General features: G+C 43.4%; 1 protein-coding gene across 3 annotated transcripts in view; it reads left to right on the top strand.

Annotated features, from left to right (window-relative positions):
- Positions 1-213: 213 nt before the first annotated feature.
- LOC148032781 (protein phosphatase EYA-like) overlaps positions 214-18,630 on the top strand; it is a 126,037-nt gene continuing 107,620 nt past the window's right edge. The window contains exons 1-2 of one of the 3 annotated variants that reach the window (XM_087683455.1): positions 214-421; positions 512-733. In XM_087683455.1, coding sequence (XP_087539581.1) covers positions 551-733 — 183 coding nt within the window. In that variant the 5' untranslated portion in view covers positions 214-421; positions 512-550. The remainder of the gene's footprint in view (positions 422-511; positions 734-18,630) is intronic. The other 2 variants (XM_087683454.1, XM_087683453.1) reach the window with 2 other exon arrangements.

Here is an 18,630-nt window from a genome sequence, read left to right as displayed (position 1 = left end):
TTCATCGAGTAGTACTACCATAGCAAATGCCCTTAGAGTTTTGCTAAGTCCACAATTGTTGCTCTTTCTCTGAGTCCGCATACTCACAAGCACGAAGAGTCGAGATCTACTAAATCCATTTGTGTTTCTCAACATTAGGAATCACAATAGCATATGCCCTTACAAGCACTACTAACAATACTTAGATCGGCCTCAAAAGTTAAATATCAGATCATTGGCTAATGCAAGATGACGTGGGGTTGGGTACGTCTTTGCCCGTTTTTCTCAATTCACAAGGTGTTTCGAGGACAAATTTGGGTTGACGACGAGAAATCTGAGCAAAAGAACACGGTTAGTTGATGCACGACGGATTGGATCATGCCGTTTAAGCTGCTGATCTCACTCGTGTCAAAGCTCTAGAACAGCGATATTATTCCACAAGGTAACCATCCATGTCCTGCAAACGGAGCTTTGTGACAATAAACGAAGTCTGTGGATCAATCTGATATGATACACATGGGATGAAAATCAGCTGCTTCATGCTTCGGATCGTGGCTTGAACACAGCTCCAATGGTCTCCAGGGTCTATGTCTGGGATCTGGATGAGACTCTGATTATCTTTCAGACTCTATCGAATGGGAAGTATGCAGAGCAGTTCAAGGGGCTCAAGGACTCGCGCTACGGCATCAAACTGGGCAGGCGCTGGGAAAAACTGATCATTCAAGTGTGTGATGATCATTTCTTCTACGAACAGGTAACAAGTCGAGCTTCTTATTGATAACATGGAAAAAGCCTTTCAAGTAACTGATCCATTCTTTCTGGCCTTATGAACTTGGATTACAAGCTTCTTAAGTTATCTCTTCGTCCTGGCAAAACATTGGTAGATTGAGTTCAGGCTTTTCTCTCAGTGCATTTCTAGTGCTTTTAATACAGCCTTTGTTGGATTGTACGTACCAGACTGCAATAAAAATTGATTGAACGGAAAGGAACGTGCTTGAATTGATACTTCCAACAAGGATTGCCTTTGTATGAGTCAAGTCTTGGCTTCAGAACAATATCAGACCCCACTTACCTACAGGACACTCGACTCATACTTGTCATCTACAAGAGACATGTTTAACCAGGACCCTACAGCAAACGTCCCCCTCAGCTTTATGATCAATAACACCATAGGATTGCCCCTCCTTCCATCGTTCAATGGTTGTGCAAAACTTGTCAAAGTTTTGGACCTAAGATCTGTTATTATTACAAGACTCAAAAGTGACTCCCAATTAGTCTACCTACTTAGCTCTCTCATGGGACTTGACCTGCCCCCGCTTCTTTTCACCTACATGTTCATATTGCCCAAATATTGTGTATGGATAGAACTAACACAATGAACCTAGACAAAATGCAAATGAAGAAGAAAGAGATGAATGAAGAATGCTGAATGAAAACTCAATGAACAAACTGGGTATGTGAGGTGTGATACAATGGATGCTCAAGGAGTAGAGGGCTGCCCAACAGCTAGTCTTTTGTGGGAGTGGGCTGAGGGAGAGTTTCAGACTCCAGAATAGATATTGAGTGCGGCAAACTACCAATGCTGAATTCTAGATGCTGAAGAAGAAGGCATGGCAGCGCAATGAAAGTAGAGAACTATTAAATGCAGCACTTTTGATGCACACTGGCTGGCTATTTCGACGAACTTAGTGCATTTCTTTTCTAGTGGCTTTTGAGTATGTTCACACCACATAGGATGAGGTGACTAACATTTATGATGGCAACAACATTTTTCCACTATTTTATTGTAGTTGACCAGCATTTACAGCTCCTCTTGGATCAAGTCGGCTAGTTTTTGACATTTTTGGCTATTCACAGATTATTCTAATGCAGGTTTTAGCATACTCTGACATTCAGAGATTCATGCATGTATCATAAGCATCAACTCTAGGTCAAGAGACTCCACATATGATTCTTGAGAGCACATCTAGATAAAGAACTCTAGCTTTCTTAAGTTTGAATCATCAAGAATTCAATCCATCTACTGCATTCTCTTTATGTCTAAGACTAGAGAGAGGGAATCTCCATAGCACAATATCATAAACATAACTCATGTACATAACTCGAGTACACCAGTGTATCTAGAAGAATAGGCGGTCTTCAATGTTGCCTTCAATCATCAGCTTGATCCGGCGCTCTCACTGACGCCTTGGGTTGTGTGTAGGGATTGATAAGTCCTCTTTGTATTTAGTATTTTTTGGAGTATAATGTAGGCTTTCTCCTTCCATTCTCTTCTTTCATTGCAGACTTTCTCTTCCCTTCTCTCTTTGTGTTCGTGCTTCCTAAATCCTCTTTCATTGCACACTCACATGGTATTAGAGCCAAAGTGAGGACTCAGAGATTCTATGAAGACCATACTTAGCTTGCTGTTTGGAGCAAATTTGTCATGAAGAATGCAGATTTTCTACCTTGTTTGGGCCTTCTATGAAGGTGCGGGGCATCTACAGCTTCTCTTTGCAGGGTGTAGCTGATTTTCCCTCTGCTTGGCCAGCCCAAACCCAAAATGTAGGAGTTTTTTGTGTGTTTGCAAGTCTATTTGAATAGTTATGGAGTATTGGTTTGACATGTTTGATGACGTAGATCATAGATGAGGAGATTGTTTAGTCTTCCTTTAATAGGCAGTCCCATTGGTCCGATTGTCTTGAAGAGCGATGTGAAGATTGACATTCAGAGCCTCATTCTTGCTCTGATAGGTCAAGAAGATCGGAACATCCTTCTTCCCCCCTGCTTCTCTACATGTTTCTCATAGGGCTTGTACTATAGGTCCTCGCATTGCCATGATGGCTCCCTTTGTTTAGATTCTTGTGCTTTCTTCTCTTCCCAAAGAAGATCAACTTGATGGTGCAAACTACTTACTTTGTCATCCAAAGTGGAGAGTGCCCTTGACACCTTTGACTTATGGGACTTTGTTACTACCCCAATCCCTTGTTTAGTGGAGAATCGTGGCATTGGTTCTATGATGGACCAAGCATCCATTTGGGTTTGGCTCAATTTTAGAGCACGACCCTTTCTCTTCTCTTCATGAGTTTGTAGGATTCTGTCCTTGTTCATGTGTGCAGACTTCAGATTGCAACAGAGGTGTGGACGGAGATCTCTTCTCTCTACCATTAGAAGTCCTTTGCCCACTGCATCACCATAGAGAAGAAACTCTGGATGCTTGATGCTTTTTGTGGATGATTCTCTTCTATGCAGGATCATATCAATAAGATGGAGGACATGTGGGATTAGCTTGCATCGCTCCATAGGACGATTTTATCGGAGCATATGGCGATGATACTCATTACTCAATTGCCATATCCCAAGTATGACGTCTTCTATACAAGCTTGCTTACCTCTAGGGTTTGGGAAACTTTTCTATGGGAAGAGCTAACTCTGCTTGTTTTGGAGCACAAAGAGCGATTCAAAGAGATTGGTAATAGTGGATCCAATCTTTATAAAGCTTTTATTGCATTGGGAGGAGACAACAAGAAGGCCAAGGACAAGAAGAAGCATGTTAAACATTCGGAGTCTTGCTCGGGCTTTGACATAGATTCAAAGAAGCCTAAATGCCCACACTATGGGAAGGGCACTCATCTTGAGGAGAATTGTTGGAAGAAATACCCTCATCTTCATATGGGCATGAAGGATGGAGCTAAAATATTTAAGTCCTCCACTTTTTCACCAACAGTTACACATGAGTCTATGTTTCTTCAGATTCATAAGATGGAGGAGGGGTCTTCTTCATCGGATTTAGAGAGGCCTTGGCTTATTGACAGTGGTGCTTTGAGTCATACAAATCCTCGAGGAGATTTGTTCTGACTAAGCTATTTGTCCATCTGAGGGTATAGTTGCTATTGGTGACATTTGTTCAGTGTCTATTAGTAGTGTTGTCACTTTGCCATTATTGCTTGATCGTCCATTGAGCTCCGTTTGGAGGTCCTACATTGTTCCAGACTTGGCTTCCCAATTCTCTTTGTTTATGGCCTTATTAGACTTAATACTTGGGTTGTCTTCACTAAGTCGATTGTCTTTATTGAGGATTCTTCTTCATGAGCTACTTTAGCGGAAGGTTGGTAGGAGAGAGAAAGCTTTACGAGCTCCATTCCGCTTTCATTGTCCAAGGTCCTTCCCGGCAGCCTTCCATAGCCATGCCCATCCCTGCTTGTGCACCATTTTTTCCATAGGTTCCATTCCTTCCTTCACTATCTCCTTTGGCGGTTCCCTTGTTCCCCCTATCCCTTTTAGAGGGGGAAAATATCAGTGATGCAACTATGGATTCCTTGGCTCCTTATGTTTTAGAGGGGGATTCCTAGGATCATGAGGAGCTTTTTTATCGACGGAATTCATCATCATGGGCACTTCTTTTGCCACTTTTGAAACCATTCCATCTTCTTTGGCCTTCTGCCACATCCAAGATTTGAGAGAGGGTACTAGCAATCATGTGTGTCTTGCAAGATCATCTCTATAAAGAAATACTCGTCTATAGATAAGAGACACAATCATATGACAAATAATAGATTTATAAAAGAATAAAATTAGGATTAGAGTAGCTTAGAGACAATGAACATTGAAGAAGATAATGAATGAATAATGAATGTTGAATATATATGTCACTTGGATGTGAAATTTTGAGATGCTTTAATCTTGCTAGTAACATTTGATTAAGTTATTAATCAAATGTGCAAGGTTGTTTAGCACATGTGATGCACATGGCAGTTATTTCATGGGAACGGGCCAAGGACCCTGAGGATGCAGTAGGTGTTAAAGGCAAAAGTTGTGTTAAGTTATGCCAATTGGGTTTTGGTGGTTAGTTGGTGCCAGGTTGGACCCTAGGACAATTGTTTGGCCATTAAGTGTCAGTGGTGACACTAGGGACTAGCATTAATTAATTAATTAATTAATGCTAGTCTAAAGGTCAACAGAGGTTGGAGTGGTTGTCAACAGAGGTTGGGAACCACTCCAAGTTGCAAATGGCCTAGCTAATTTCATTACAGATGGGCATGTTTAATTTTGGGCAGGGTCAAAAGGGCTGAAATTAATTAATTCTGAAAAATTGATTTAATGACTGAAAATGCATTAGGAAGGTTGCCACTTGGCAAAACTTTCCCATGCAACTAGGGAGAAGGCTGTTGAAGGGTGGTGGAAGCTGAATTGTAGCCATTCTGAGATTGGTGGAGGGAGAGGAGGTGATCAGATTTGGCTCTGAGAGGTGACGACGATTGATCGCGCACCGCGACAGGACAGGGGGCAGCAGGTTTTGTCTTCCGCCTCAAGAGAGGCGGCGGTAGAAGAGGAGGGCTTGCTAGCAGAGCTGGTGTTTTACTTCCTTTTTGAAGCTGTTGGTGCCGTTAGATTTGTCATCAGAGCTACGAATCAAAAGATACATTTCAGCTGATTTTCTCTCTCTCTACAACATTCTCTCATCTCCTCTAGTCTATGCTCAAGCATTCTCAGCAATTCTCAGCCATTGGTAGCAGAGTACAGCCAAATTTGGTGGACAGCAGAGAGTTTACTGCTGTAAATCCTAAATTACAGCAGTAATTAGGGTTTAGCAGCCACCTTGGGACTCGTGCCATCAATCAAAGGCATTGTACTGAAATCAGCACCGGAAATTCGTGGAATTGTGAGGATTTCAGATGCCAACCCATCTATTGTGAACTTGGGGCAGCATTTGACCAGTTGGGGTTCCATTAGAGCAAGTCCTAGGTGAAAATCAAGGGGCAATTTGCCCGAATGCTTTGTTGATTATTGGAACAGCAAGGGGCTTTTGAATCAGCCAAGGAGATCGTGAAATCTCGGCTTGTAATTTATCCGTTAGCAATTGAAATTAAAGAAATACCGAAAGGGGCGCCAGTTTTGGGGCCAACAGGGTGTCCATTGTCCAAGTTTATGAAGGTAAAGTGAGCATTTCAGTTTATGTTTATTTGCTGATTGCTGTAATTAAGTGCATAATCAGGTTAAACCACCCTATTCGAGAAGGAAGGCTGGTTGCAATATATGATGCTGATTAAGGCAGAGAATACGAGTTGGAGAGTATGTCGTACTCTGATGGCTCCCAAAATATAGGAGAGAGCCTTCATAAATGTATGGCAGCAGCAAACATGGTAGTAGGATTTGGATTAGTGTTAGACAGGCAGCAAATAGTGGAGTTCCACCAGGAGAAAAGGAGGTAATAGTTGTAGCATTAAAAAACAGTAGTAGATGCTGATATGACAGCTGTATGGTAGGGTAGAACAACAAAATGCAGCAAATCTGATGTTGCTAGTCAGGGTAGTTAGGTATGATCCTTTCAACAATGATTCATGAACATGACAAGTGGTTGAGACAAAATGTATACTCCAATTTCATTTATAAGATTGAAAACATGTACAATGGGTTTAAAAAAAGTCTTGAGATCTAGCTACAATAATGGCAAGTCACAAGTACTGTATGCAAGTATAAAAAAGTAGGAGATACAAATGCCAAAAAGCATCTAAAGGCTTCTAGTCAGATGAGTCCTCAAACCCATCACTCAAATGAGACTTAGGTTTATCACTAGATGAGTTTGATGTATATGGAACAAAATCCCCATCGTGAAGGAGGTTGCCATGCTCATCCTACTGTACCTTTGAATAAAAGCATTCTCTGAAACATGAGTAATTGGAGCAAAAGAGCTTCGAAAACCATGCCTCACATATGTTTTGACAACCACTTGTATGCTACTATTAACTGCAATATCTTGAGGAGTAGCCAACTATCCCCTACGAGTACTTGATGCCCGGTCAATCTCCTCTAGCTCCATATAGAGCTCTCTAAAGATAGCGCTTTGCTGCTCGTCTTCTGTTTAGACTTTCGAGTATAGCCCCTACAAGGTCTGTTTAGTACGATACGTTTAGTATGCAAATACGTACGTTGTTTTGAACGTTCATTACAAAAATGCATATAAATTATATAAAGATTAGCCTACACACATATAGAATATGCGACTTAAAGATAGATCATGAAGAGGCCTAGGCATTGTGGAGAAGAATGAGGAGAAAGGAGAGGGAGAGGAGGGGGATTTGGGAGAGGGAGAGGCAGAGGATGTAATATGTATGAATGAAACTTGAAAGTGAGAGAGAGAGGGGGGGGGGGGGAGAAAGGAAGAGGAAGAGGGATAGAGAGGAGAGAGAGAGAAGGTGAGAAAGGGATAGGGAGACAGAGGGATAGGGAGAAGAATAGGAATGGGGATAAGAGGGAGAGAGTGAGGGAGAAGGAGAGGGAGAGGGAGAGGGAGAGTAGGGTGATTGAAGAAGATAGTGGCTTGAAAGTTAAGCTCAAGAGAGAGGTACATGGTGCTAGCAAAAGCCGTTTTTTTTTGGTCTCCATAGTTTATTAGCTATGGAGGAATGGGCCATGTAAATTCTCATGCAAAACCTTTGGGAGATAAGCATCTCTATCCGAGGCTAGCTCTGTGAGAGTGCGCAACGGAAGAGGAAATACGAACACGGAGGGAGAGAGAGAGAGAAAGCAGAAAATAAGGAAGAGAAATCTGCACTGACTGAAATGAATGCTGAATACACTGAAATGGACTGATCAGTCCCTGCACGCAGCCCACAGCGTCAGTGAGGGCACCAGATCAGGCTGATGACGATGGCAGCACCACTACGGGGGAGAAGGAGTGTCGGAATCTGCAAGAAGACAACTGACCAAGTGGGGAGGGGGGCTGCCAATATATAGGCAACGGACAAACCCTAACCCTAACCCTAAAATGGGCGCAAACCCTAAAAGTGCCCTAAAATGGGCGCCCCACAACAGTGACCAAAAAGGTGGCCGGGCAGCCAGTGGCTGCCCACTAAAAGAGGCCAAAAAGAAATACACAACCTAAGACAGCCAGTCAAGAGTGACTAGCCTCCCCCATCATAACACATGACAGACATGTCAGAGCTCCTAATGTCCTCGTCTGACTCAGACTGAGGCTCACAGGCAGGAGATGACAAGGCATGACAAACATGACTGCTAACACCCCCTCTCAGATCCTGGATGTGGCTGAAGGCCAAGGGAGAAACGGATCCTGGGGTGGCAAGAGGAATGCCAAGGTCGATGAAGTCCGTCGATGTAGACTGCCGCTGAAGGAGCTCCTCATGATCCTGGGAAGCCCCCTCTAAAACACTAGGGGCCAGGGAATCCACAGCCACATCACCGAGATCGTCCCCCTCTGAAAGGGATGGGGGGTACGAGGGAACCACCGGAGGAGAAGGTGGGGGATGGGAAGGAACCTGTGGAATAGAAGGTACACAAGCGGGAACGGGTGTAGCAATAGACTGCCTCGGAGGACCCTGCATCAAAGCAGGGGAATGGAGCCTGTAAAGCCCGCTCTCCTGCCAACCTGTAGATAAGACAGCTCCGGTAAAAGAATCCTCAATAACAACGGCATGCTTGGTGAAGATCACTCGTGTGCCAAGCCTCGTAAGGCCATAAACTGAGAGGAGGGAAAGGCCCAAGTCCGGAACATGTAGGGCCTGTGAAAGGAAGCTCGTAGGTCGGTCTGTAAACAAAGGCAATGTGCCAACACCACTAATAGGCACCGATAAAATGTCACCAACAGTGACTGAACCCTCTGATGGACGGAGATCCTGTAACAAATCACCTCGGGGAGTCATATGACTCGAAGCACCACTGTCCACTAACCAAGGCTGCGCAGAAGACACTGCAGCCACGGAAGAAGGATCCTCCTCCAAAGCATGGATATGAAGGAACACTGACTCATGGGTAACAGCTGGTGTAGAGGTAGAAGAAGGCTCCGATATAGATCCATCCTTCGCTCCCGGACGAAGGTGAGGGTACTTCTTCCAGCATTTCTCCTCGGGATGTGTCCCTTTCCCATAGTGTGGGCACTTCGGTCTCTCTGAATCTGAGTCAGAGCCTGAAGAACTGTCCTTCTTCTTAGCCTTTGACTTCTTCTTCTTCTTCTGTCCTCCCGAACCTGCAACAAAGGCTCTAGTGGAGTCGGATCCACTAGCACTGACCTCTCTGAGTCGCTCGTCATGCTCCAAGACAAGCGGGGATAGCTCCTCCCATAGAAGCTTCTCACGGGTCCTCGATGTAAGTAGGCTGGTGTAGAAGACATCAAACCGAGGTGATGGCAGCTGAGTCAAAAGAATCATAGCCATGTCTTCAGAAGATATCGTCCGACCGAGGGATGCAAGCTCATCCCTCATATCCTGTAATTTGTTGATGTGGTCCTTCATGGAAGGACTATCATCAATAGCGAGCATCCGCAACTTCTTTTCAAGAGATATCCGGTGGGCAAACGTCTTCTGCTGATAGAGAGACGCTAGCTTCTGCCACACGTCCACTGCAGTCTTCAACCTGTGAACATGAACAAGGACAGAATCCTGCAAACTCAGAAAGAGGAAAGATCGGGCTCTAGAATTGAGCCGATCCCATAAGGTTGCACGATCCATAGATGTCCCATCTGAGGGATCCACCATAGGCCGGGGAGTAGGAACAGAAACAAGCTCCCAAAGATCGAAGGAGTCCAAGATACACTCCACCTTGCAGGACCATAGAGAAAAGTTGGAGCCATCCAACCGGTCCTCTTTGGGCAGCTGAGGAAGTACGGGTACCTGTACAGGGGGTACCAAAGGCTGCATCTTTGGCCCACTGGAAGGGGATCGCCGAGATACATGAATAGAAGGGGGACGGGAACGAGGAAGAGACTCCATATGACGATCCTCGCGATAGAAATCACGCCTCCTTTCAGATGAATGTCGAGACAAAAGCTCATCATCTGAGTCATCAAAACCTGTAAACTGATGAGAAGACATCTTCCAATCTGCAAACACCAAAACACAACAACAAGGGAAGGTTGCCGGTGCCGAAACACAAACACCAGAAGCTCCTGAGCTGGCCGCCTTGCACAGAACGCAAGGATGATGTCAAACGCAAATGTTGATGATGCAATCACCACAGAAAAACAGCCGCCTGCCTGAAAACGCAGCCTGGGAAGAAGTTGCCAGCAGGAAAAGAGCCGCCGGACGATGGAACAACAGCCAGAACAGCAAGGCGCAGGCTGGAAAGGTGTCGCCCAGCTGGAGGAGGGCCGCCCAGGCTGAAAACGCAGGCAGGAAGAGGGTGGTGATGACGTGGCAGCCACTGGAGAAGGCGCCAGCAGCAAACGCAAATTTGTTGACACCAAAACAGGCCGCCCTGATCAAGGAGATGATGCAGAGGATGACGCCTCAGCTGTTGGAGACGTCTTGACCAGCAAACGCAGAGTTGTGGGTGTTCTCCCGCGTAAAACTCAGCTCCGTGTACTCTCAGTTTGGCGATGATACCATGTGAGAGTGCGCAACGGAAGAGGAAATACGAACACGGAGGGAGAGAGAGAGAGAAAGCAGAAAATAAGGAAGAGAAATCTGCACTGACTGAAATGAATGCTGAATACACTGAAATGGACTGATCAGTCCCTGCACGCAGCCCACAGCGTCAGTGAGGGCACCAGATCAGGCTGATGACGATGGCAGCACCACTATGGGGGAGGAGTGTCGGAATCTGCAAGAAGACAACTGACCAAGTGGGGAGGGGGGCTGCCAATATATAGGCAACGGACAAACCCTAACCCTAACCCTAAAATGGGCGCAAACCCTAAAAGTGCCCTAAAATGGGCGCCCCACAACAGTGACCAAAAAGGTGGCCGGGCAGCCAGTGGCTGCCCACTAAAAGGGGCCAAAAAGAAATACACAACCTAAGACAGCCAGTCAAGAGTGACTAGCCTCCCCCATCATAACACATGACAGACATGTCAGAGCTCCTAATGTCCTCGTCTGACTCAGACTGAGGCTCACAGGGAGGAGATGACAAGGCATGACAAACATGACTGCTAACAAGCTCTTGGTCCATGAAGAGGGAGGGGCTCTTGTAAGTGGGATGCAAGAGAGCTGCTAGGCCATAGATCGGCCTCTTCATCCATTTTTACATCTTTTCAATGAGGTAGAGGATGTCATCCTGTTGCGGGATATCATCCAAAAACATCAACAGTGCCACTATTTATGGAAAAAACCAATAGGTATAAATTTAGTTGTGCTTTATTATTTAACAAAGATTAAATATACATTTTACAAAAATCTAAGTACAAATTATTATTGTGGAATCTCAGCATCAAGGATGGTGGAAGTCTTAATCTCCTTCACGGCCCCTCTTATGAACACCAACTCCCTTGTGTACCTATATAACAACTCAAACATGACAAGAAAGAGATTATGTATAAGGAAAATTCAAAGGATAAATATCATTGTAAGTTCTAAGAATGCTCAAGTCTTGTTGATTTTTAGAGTAATTAAACATCAACCATACCTCTCTACAAGGTCGGAAAAACCCACCTATCCATAGAAAATTAGAGGTCTTTAGGGTCTTCCAAAGAAAACATCACAATATTCATCTCTCCTTAGTCTTCTTACTAATCTACAAACATTCCCTTGGCCTCAATCATTTATAGCACATCTTAGCCATAGAAGGTGGGCAGGAAAGTGAGAAGGTCTATAGTGGATATGGCGCCCTCCATATTTGTCACATGAGGAATCCTTTTTAAGGGTGTGATCATAATGACTAAGGCTTGAATGCTTGTCCAAAATGATTCTTTTAGGCAAAGCCATTGAATTGCTTTGTCCTCATCCATGTTTGCTACAGGCTCCTCATCCATCTATGCTTTGAATTCCTTGGATACCATATACTTTTGCAACTTTGCACGTCATAGAGTCGCTCAAGAAGTAACCATGTGATGACAAAGCGAGTTTGGATGAATTAGCTGGTCATTCTATTCCTATTCATGCTTGCATCCACGGCACGCAAGAAGTAAGTGCCAAGAGAGCAAGAGAAGTATATTAATGATCCCTCTCTTTTTTTAGTCACTTCATCCATTAGAGAGGATGGAGCCCCCATATACTTCACTCAAATGGCACAAATGGGCTTGAGGGACTTGATCGTCTCCCTCTTCTCGTCTAGCTTCTTTGTGTGCATGTCTTTGTAGGTAACTCCATGCCACCCCTTGCATGGACCCATGGCTGTGATGGCCTTCACCATTCTTCTCCACCTATCCACTCTGAGAATGTAAAAAGGGAGTTTGCACTTGATGATACTTCGTGCAATCTTGAGTTTCGCATGTCTTTGTTACTTCCGAAGGAATGAAAGTGGGTCCGAAATACATTGCATTGCCTCAACAAGAGTGGCTTGTCTCGTGAGCCTCTTGGAACCATGGGTGGCAGCGGGAGCAAAGGTGATCAAAGCGGAAGGGAAATTGGATGGATCTATGAACCCCTCTATAGTAGTTGTAGGCATAGCCGAAGGGGTGGCCGTGGGTGTGTATGTGTTAGGTGAGACTATCTCCTCTTGAGCTTGCCTTTGAAATGGGGGAATATTTCTTGATGATCTCATTAGCCACCGCTTGAGCAATCTTAAGGTATAGACCACATTCTCCACCTATATTGGATAAGTGGATGAGAATTCACTACTTGTTTGGAGCTTGCTGCAATACTTGCAAGTTCAATGATAAGCATTGGTGCGATTAGTGGGTTTCTCAAGGTGCTAGGTATGCAAAGAGAAGGTTTCATGAAGGGCTTTATGCATGGTGATAGACTATAGATAAGATGCAAGAGTAGATAGAGGTGGTAAGAGAGATGGTGGAGATGGAGGTGGTAAGAGGTATAGATAGAGGAGGTGGTAAGAGGTGTGGTAGATAGAGGATGTGGTAAGAGAAGGTTGAAGAGAAAGAGGTGGGAAGAGAGGAAGAGGAAGAAAAAGAAGGAAGAGGAAGAGGTGTAGGTGAGCTTGAGCAAGAGGTGGAGGCTTGAAGCTTGAAAGTCGAGGCTTGAGGCTTGAGGGAGATTCAAAGGCTTGAGGGTGGAGATTCAAAGGCTTGAGGGTGGAGATTGAAGTGGGAGAGGGCTATTTATGAACAGTCCTAGCCAAGCGGGTAGAAACAATGAATTAAAGACGGTCTTGCGTGCAACAACTAGATTGGTTTGAACAGTCCGGTACAGACAGATTCGACCAGACTGGACGGATTAGACGGGATGGTTCCGTCAGCTGATGGGATGCAATCCTATCGTTAGTAGTAACCGATTGCTCTTGGCGATGTAATGTCAGTTGACCAGGCTTCTGCAGTAATAAATGCAGCCAGTCAGGGTCTTGAACAGTAATATTAGGCTGGAGAAAGTGGACAGCAGCAGCAGAACACAGCTAGCCAGTAGGTGGAAATAGGCTAGATGGTAGTCACGAACAGGAGGTGTCAGGAAGCAGGAGCTAACAGCAAATAGTAGTGGACAGCAACTTGAACTGAAATATCCTTTGTGGGGGGGGGGGGGGGGAAGGGGTGTGGACAGCAGAGTTTAGGCACATGTTATTTGCAAAAAAGAGATTAAGATGAGTGGTGGCCACATCGTCTATTTACATATGGATGGGTCCTCCCAAATTAGGGTTTTCCTTAGGATTGCATTTCTTATTAATAAAAGTTTGGCAATTTTGAGTTTTGGGGCTTTTATTAATAGTGATTAAGTTTAGATTGCATTTTGAGCTCAACACCCCCCCTCAAGCCGAAAATTAGAGCGAGGAAGGGATTGTCAAGTTAGCTCAAGCTCAAATTTTTGTTAAGCCCAAGGCGTCCTGCCCCGAAGTAGCTAAGGTATCAGGCAAAGGATGCTCATCGTTGACCAGTTGACCAACCAAGATTACAAAGGTGATGGTTATCTTACCAAGGGAGCCCAAGTAATCACCCCAAAGAGGACAAGGCATCAGATAAAGGATGCTCATCAGCTACCTAGTGGTCTACCAAGACATGCAAAGGTGGATGGAAGATGGATGGGTCCTTCCAAATGGGGACTATTCTTATACAAAGGATATACACATGCATTACATTTATATACTTATTATGTAATAAAAGAATTGATCTCTTTATAAATTGAGAGTAGGAAGATAAGGCAAATCAGTCTATTTTTGTTACTATATTTTAACAGTGATATGTGTGAACATACTTGGGATTGCCGAGGTATCTTTTTTCCCTCTTTAGGTGGTTTTTTTTCCTAGCCTTATATATATGCCTATTCACTTTAAAGTATACATTGTCTTGTAAATCTTCTCTATTGGTATCTCTCAATACACTTTGAGTTGTGCTCTCTTAAGCTTCTTCTCCTAGCTATGTGCTTGCATTCTTGCAATTCTAAATTTAACAATTGGTATTGGAGTGGGCTTTGACCTCTTGGGTAAAGTTGTCAACACCCCATGCTTAATTTTCTTAGATTTGAACGAGTTTTAACAAGTGTTCATAGGTTGACAAATAATGTGCATAAGTCAATAAGGACTGGGCATTGTCAGATTTTTGATTCGGGTTCATTTTGGCCTCCATTTGCACCATTGTCAGTATTGTGCAAACTATGTTGTTCTTTTGTGCAAAATTTTTGATAGCAATAAATTCTACAAGTAAGAGTTTAGTCAACTCTCCATTGTGGGTTTATAAAATGTATCATGTAGTGGTTGCAAAGGGGCTTTGGAACATTTTGTATGGAATTGAGAAATGTCCTAGTAGTGTCTTAGAAGGTACAAGCGTAGCAAAAATAGGTGCTGTTGAGGATGCTATAGGTTCTAGTTCTGCTCAAGTTAATGCTAGAGCACTACTACTATCTACTCTTAAGCATATTCGTCAGGATTATAGAGATGCAAAGGCTCATGCTTTGATTGTATTATGTGTTAAATGTACCATGATACCACATGTTCACTCATGTGAGATAGATAAGGGTGTATATTCTATTATGGCCAGTTAGAAAGGGGTAAAGAAAAAGTTGTATACAGATGAAACGTCATGTCATTAAGAGAAAGAGGGTAGCATGGCTATTGTAGATGCCTCTTCTTCTAAGTTAGAATCTACATATGTTGTGTAGCATACGGAGTAGGTATTTAGTACACAATGCAATCATGACTCTTTTTTACATGATTCTTGCATGTTTATTGTATTGAGTGCACTTGCCAAGATTGGTTTGATTGTAAAGTTTGTCATACAATTGTTGCGTATGGTTCACTATGTCGTGGGCTATACAAGCTTAATAACTATGGTAAATGTGTGGTAGACATGGCATGGGCAGTTACACATTTACAAGAATTTTTAGATACAAGACAGTGGCATGCATATTTTGGTCATTTGAATTTTGCCATTTTATTACGTCTATAGAAAATTGATATGTTATCTTCATTGCCTACTCTTGAGGCACTTGGATAATACATTTGTGAAGGCTACATTTGGGTAACATGCAACATGTTTCATTTCCAAAAGATGGTTCAGTTAGAGCAGTTCGCAATGTACTGCTTGTGCACATTGATGTTTGTGGTCCAATGTAAATAACATCTTTTTGTTAGAAGTGGTAGAAATGGAAGCATAAACATGTGCTGAATAAAACTGCTAAACGCAAGACAAAAGAGAAAAGAAAAGAAAGAGAGAACACAATATAGATGAAAACTCAGATGTATGCTCAGGAAATGGAATCCATATATCAGACATGAGACTATCGCATACAACAGTGAGTCATTGGTTGCGTGGGCATTGGCACCGGCTCCTCTCTCCACAGGACCTCCAAGTGGTGAATTAATTGATTGAGAGGAGGAGCCTAGAATATATAGGCATGAATAATGCCATAAAATATATTAGTTCGACCAACATTTAATGTTGGTCAGCCAGCAATAAATGCTCAATATAACCATAAAATGACATAAATAAAAATGCCTAAATATCCTAAATAATGTCCCTAGTCTCTACATGCATAGACTCACACATGAGCTGAGATACTCTACTAACACCCTCTCTCAGATCATGGGTGATCGGTCATCTGATACAATATAATGATACAATGATAAATGACTCATCATAGTCCATACAATAGAGAACCACCAAGGAGAGCTCCTGAAGATAGAGAAGATCATAGTAGCTCTTAATGTCTGTCAACAATGTCTCTAATGTGCACACGTGACCATCTTGTCACCAATGCCGCAACGCATAAATGACCATGGATCCCTCTCCTTTGGCCAGACAGCCAAGCTACCAAAGTGTCCACTCATGTGAGCTCTAGATGAAAGCCACCCGCTCTTTGTCAAATAACCTGGATGTCAATCCCAGCTGCAAGATTTGAACCTGACAAACTTTGGTTGATGCGTCAGGGGCGTTCCTCTTTGGATCCTGTGCATCTGTATAGAAATATAGACGAGGCACGGCTGCCCCATCTCACCACCCTCTCACACTCTTGCTCTGGCACTAGAGAGTTGTGAGGGATGATCTCATCACCACTACTAGAAAGTAGCTGAGGAAGGGGCCACCAAGCCCTTCCCACAATCCGAAGAAGAGGATCCCTTCTGTGCCTTGGACTTTACCTTGGTTGGAGGATCTGAGTCGGAATCTGAGGCAGATGATGACTCATCAGAGGAGTCTGTATCCCTCTTGGTCTTCTGCTTCGGTTTCTTCCTGTAAGTTGCTAATTCTTTGCAGTCCTTCCGTAAATGACCTTTCTTTCCACAATGGTAACACTGGGTCTTCGACTTCTTCTTCTTCAAACCCCTCTCTTAAGCTACAAGAGTCTCACTAGAACTTGATGAAAGTCTCCCTTGTAACCGCAATGATGCCTCATGCTCAAGCAACATGGAGGTCATATGTGTAAAACTGACAAGAGTTGATGATGTTTATGCCCTCAAAGCTTTCGCCACTCCATCAAATACCGGAGGGAGTTTAGAGAGTACCTGTCCAATAAGATGAGTCTCTGGAAGGGCAGACTGCATTTGCCGAAGTTGGTCCTGGATTTGGTCACATGAAGTAGAAAAGACTCGATAGTATCTTTGGCCTGAATGAAATTTGCTGGAGCTGTCCATAAAGAGTAACTGCCCTCATGGTGGAAGGTGCTGCGTACAGTAGTTGCAACTTCGTCCATACTTTAGAAGATGCCTTGCAGGAGGTAACCGCTGGTAGGACTTCTTTGGAAATACATCGAAGCAAGGCCAAGTAAGCACGGGCATTGTCCAAATCCCATGTAAGCACCGCTTCCTCATGGTTGTCAGCATCAAAATCAACTGGAACTGGAGAAGGCCATTGAGGACGTTCAATAGCGCCGCAAACTATGTACTGTAACCGCTTCTGTATAAACCAAGCCTTCATCACAGTACTCCATGTAAGATAATTAGATCCATGTAACTTATCATTAGTGGATGTGCACGGAGGAGCCATCTGTAGAGGATTTAGAATAGAAGAGAAAAGAAGGTATTTGGAGAGGGAACATAGCCAAACCACAAGCACAACTGCAAAAAATGAGAGTTCACATGCATTATTCACCAAAAATTGACAAAAACAAGAAGAAAACTGCTGCGAAAAGTCAAAAAATCAGCTAGAGACTGTCCGAAACAGCAAAAATGGCCTGAAAATGCAGTTGCCCAGCCAAAACGCAGGTTGGAATTGATATGCCGGCAATAGAGGGGCTGATGGAAGTTGTACGGATGCTAATGTTAGCAACAACGCAGGTAAAACAGGCTGCCTGGTTGGAGCAGCAAATCACTTGACCAGCAATGGCCAAAACAGTCCTGAAATCAGCAAAGAAAATACAACACGAGCATAGATCCTGAGCTTTTATACCATGTCAGAAGTGGAGTAGTAATGGAAGTATAAACATGTGCTGAATAAAACTGCTGAACATAAGACAAAAGAGAAAAGAAAAGAAAGAGAGATCACAATACAGATGAGAACTCAGATGTATGCTCAGGAAATGGAATCCATATATCAGACATGAGACTATCACATACAATAGTGAGTCACTGGCTACGTGGGCACTGGCACTGGCACCAGCTTCTCTCTCAACATGACCTCCAGGTGGTGAACTAACCGATTGAGGAGGAGCCTAGAATATATAGGCATAAATAATGCCATAAAATATGTCAGTTTGGTCAGCATTTAATGCTGTTCGGCCAGTAATAAATGCTCAATATGACCATAAAATGACACAAATAAAAATGCCTAAATATCCTAAATAATGCTCCTAGCCTCTGCTTGCATAGACTCACACGTGAGCTGACATACTTTGCTAACACTTTTGTCAACTATTTGCACTTTGTGACTTCCATTGATAACTATCCCAGACATGCATGGGTATATGGTTTGAAAGCTAAGTCCAAAGTGTTTTTGTTCTTCAAGTAGTTTGTCCGCATGGCTGAAAATTTGTTGGGATGTAAAGTGGACACTCTTTCTTCTAATCGAGGGGTGGAGTATATGCCAAAGGATTTTAATGCATATCTTACTGAATGTGGACAAAACACCAATATACAATGCTGCATACACTATAATAAAATGGTGTGGCTGAGAAAAAGGATGGATCTTTCATGGAGATGGCATGATGCACGATTAAGAGTTAAGCTTTGCCACACAGTTAGCTTAAGACTATTTTGTGTGCAATCTATGTACTTAACAGATATTCCACTAAGGCATTGCAATCGATCACTTTTTCGTATGAGGCTTTGTTAACCCTAGTGCAAGATAGAGAAAAAGGAAGCGAAAGAAAATTCAAAGATGCGGAGCAAAGCGAAAAAAGGTGGCCAGACAGAAGGATAAGATGAGAAAATGCCAAAAGCGTAAGGGCAACCTTCAAAGTCGAGGCAAAG

The sequence above is a fragment of the Lygodium microphyllum genome, chromosome 8, assembly GCF_053477565.2.
Source record: "Lygodium microphyllum isolate KBCC chromosome 8, Lygodium_microphyllum_v1.1.10, whole genome shotgun sequence".
Taxonomy (NCBI): domain Eukaryota; kingdom Viridiplantae; phylum Streptophyta; class Polypodiopsida; order Schizaeales; family Lygodiaceae; genus Lygodium; species Lygodium microphyllum.
This window is presented reverse-complemented; position numbering and strand designations above follow the sequence as displayed.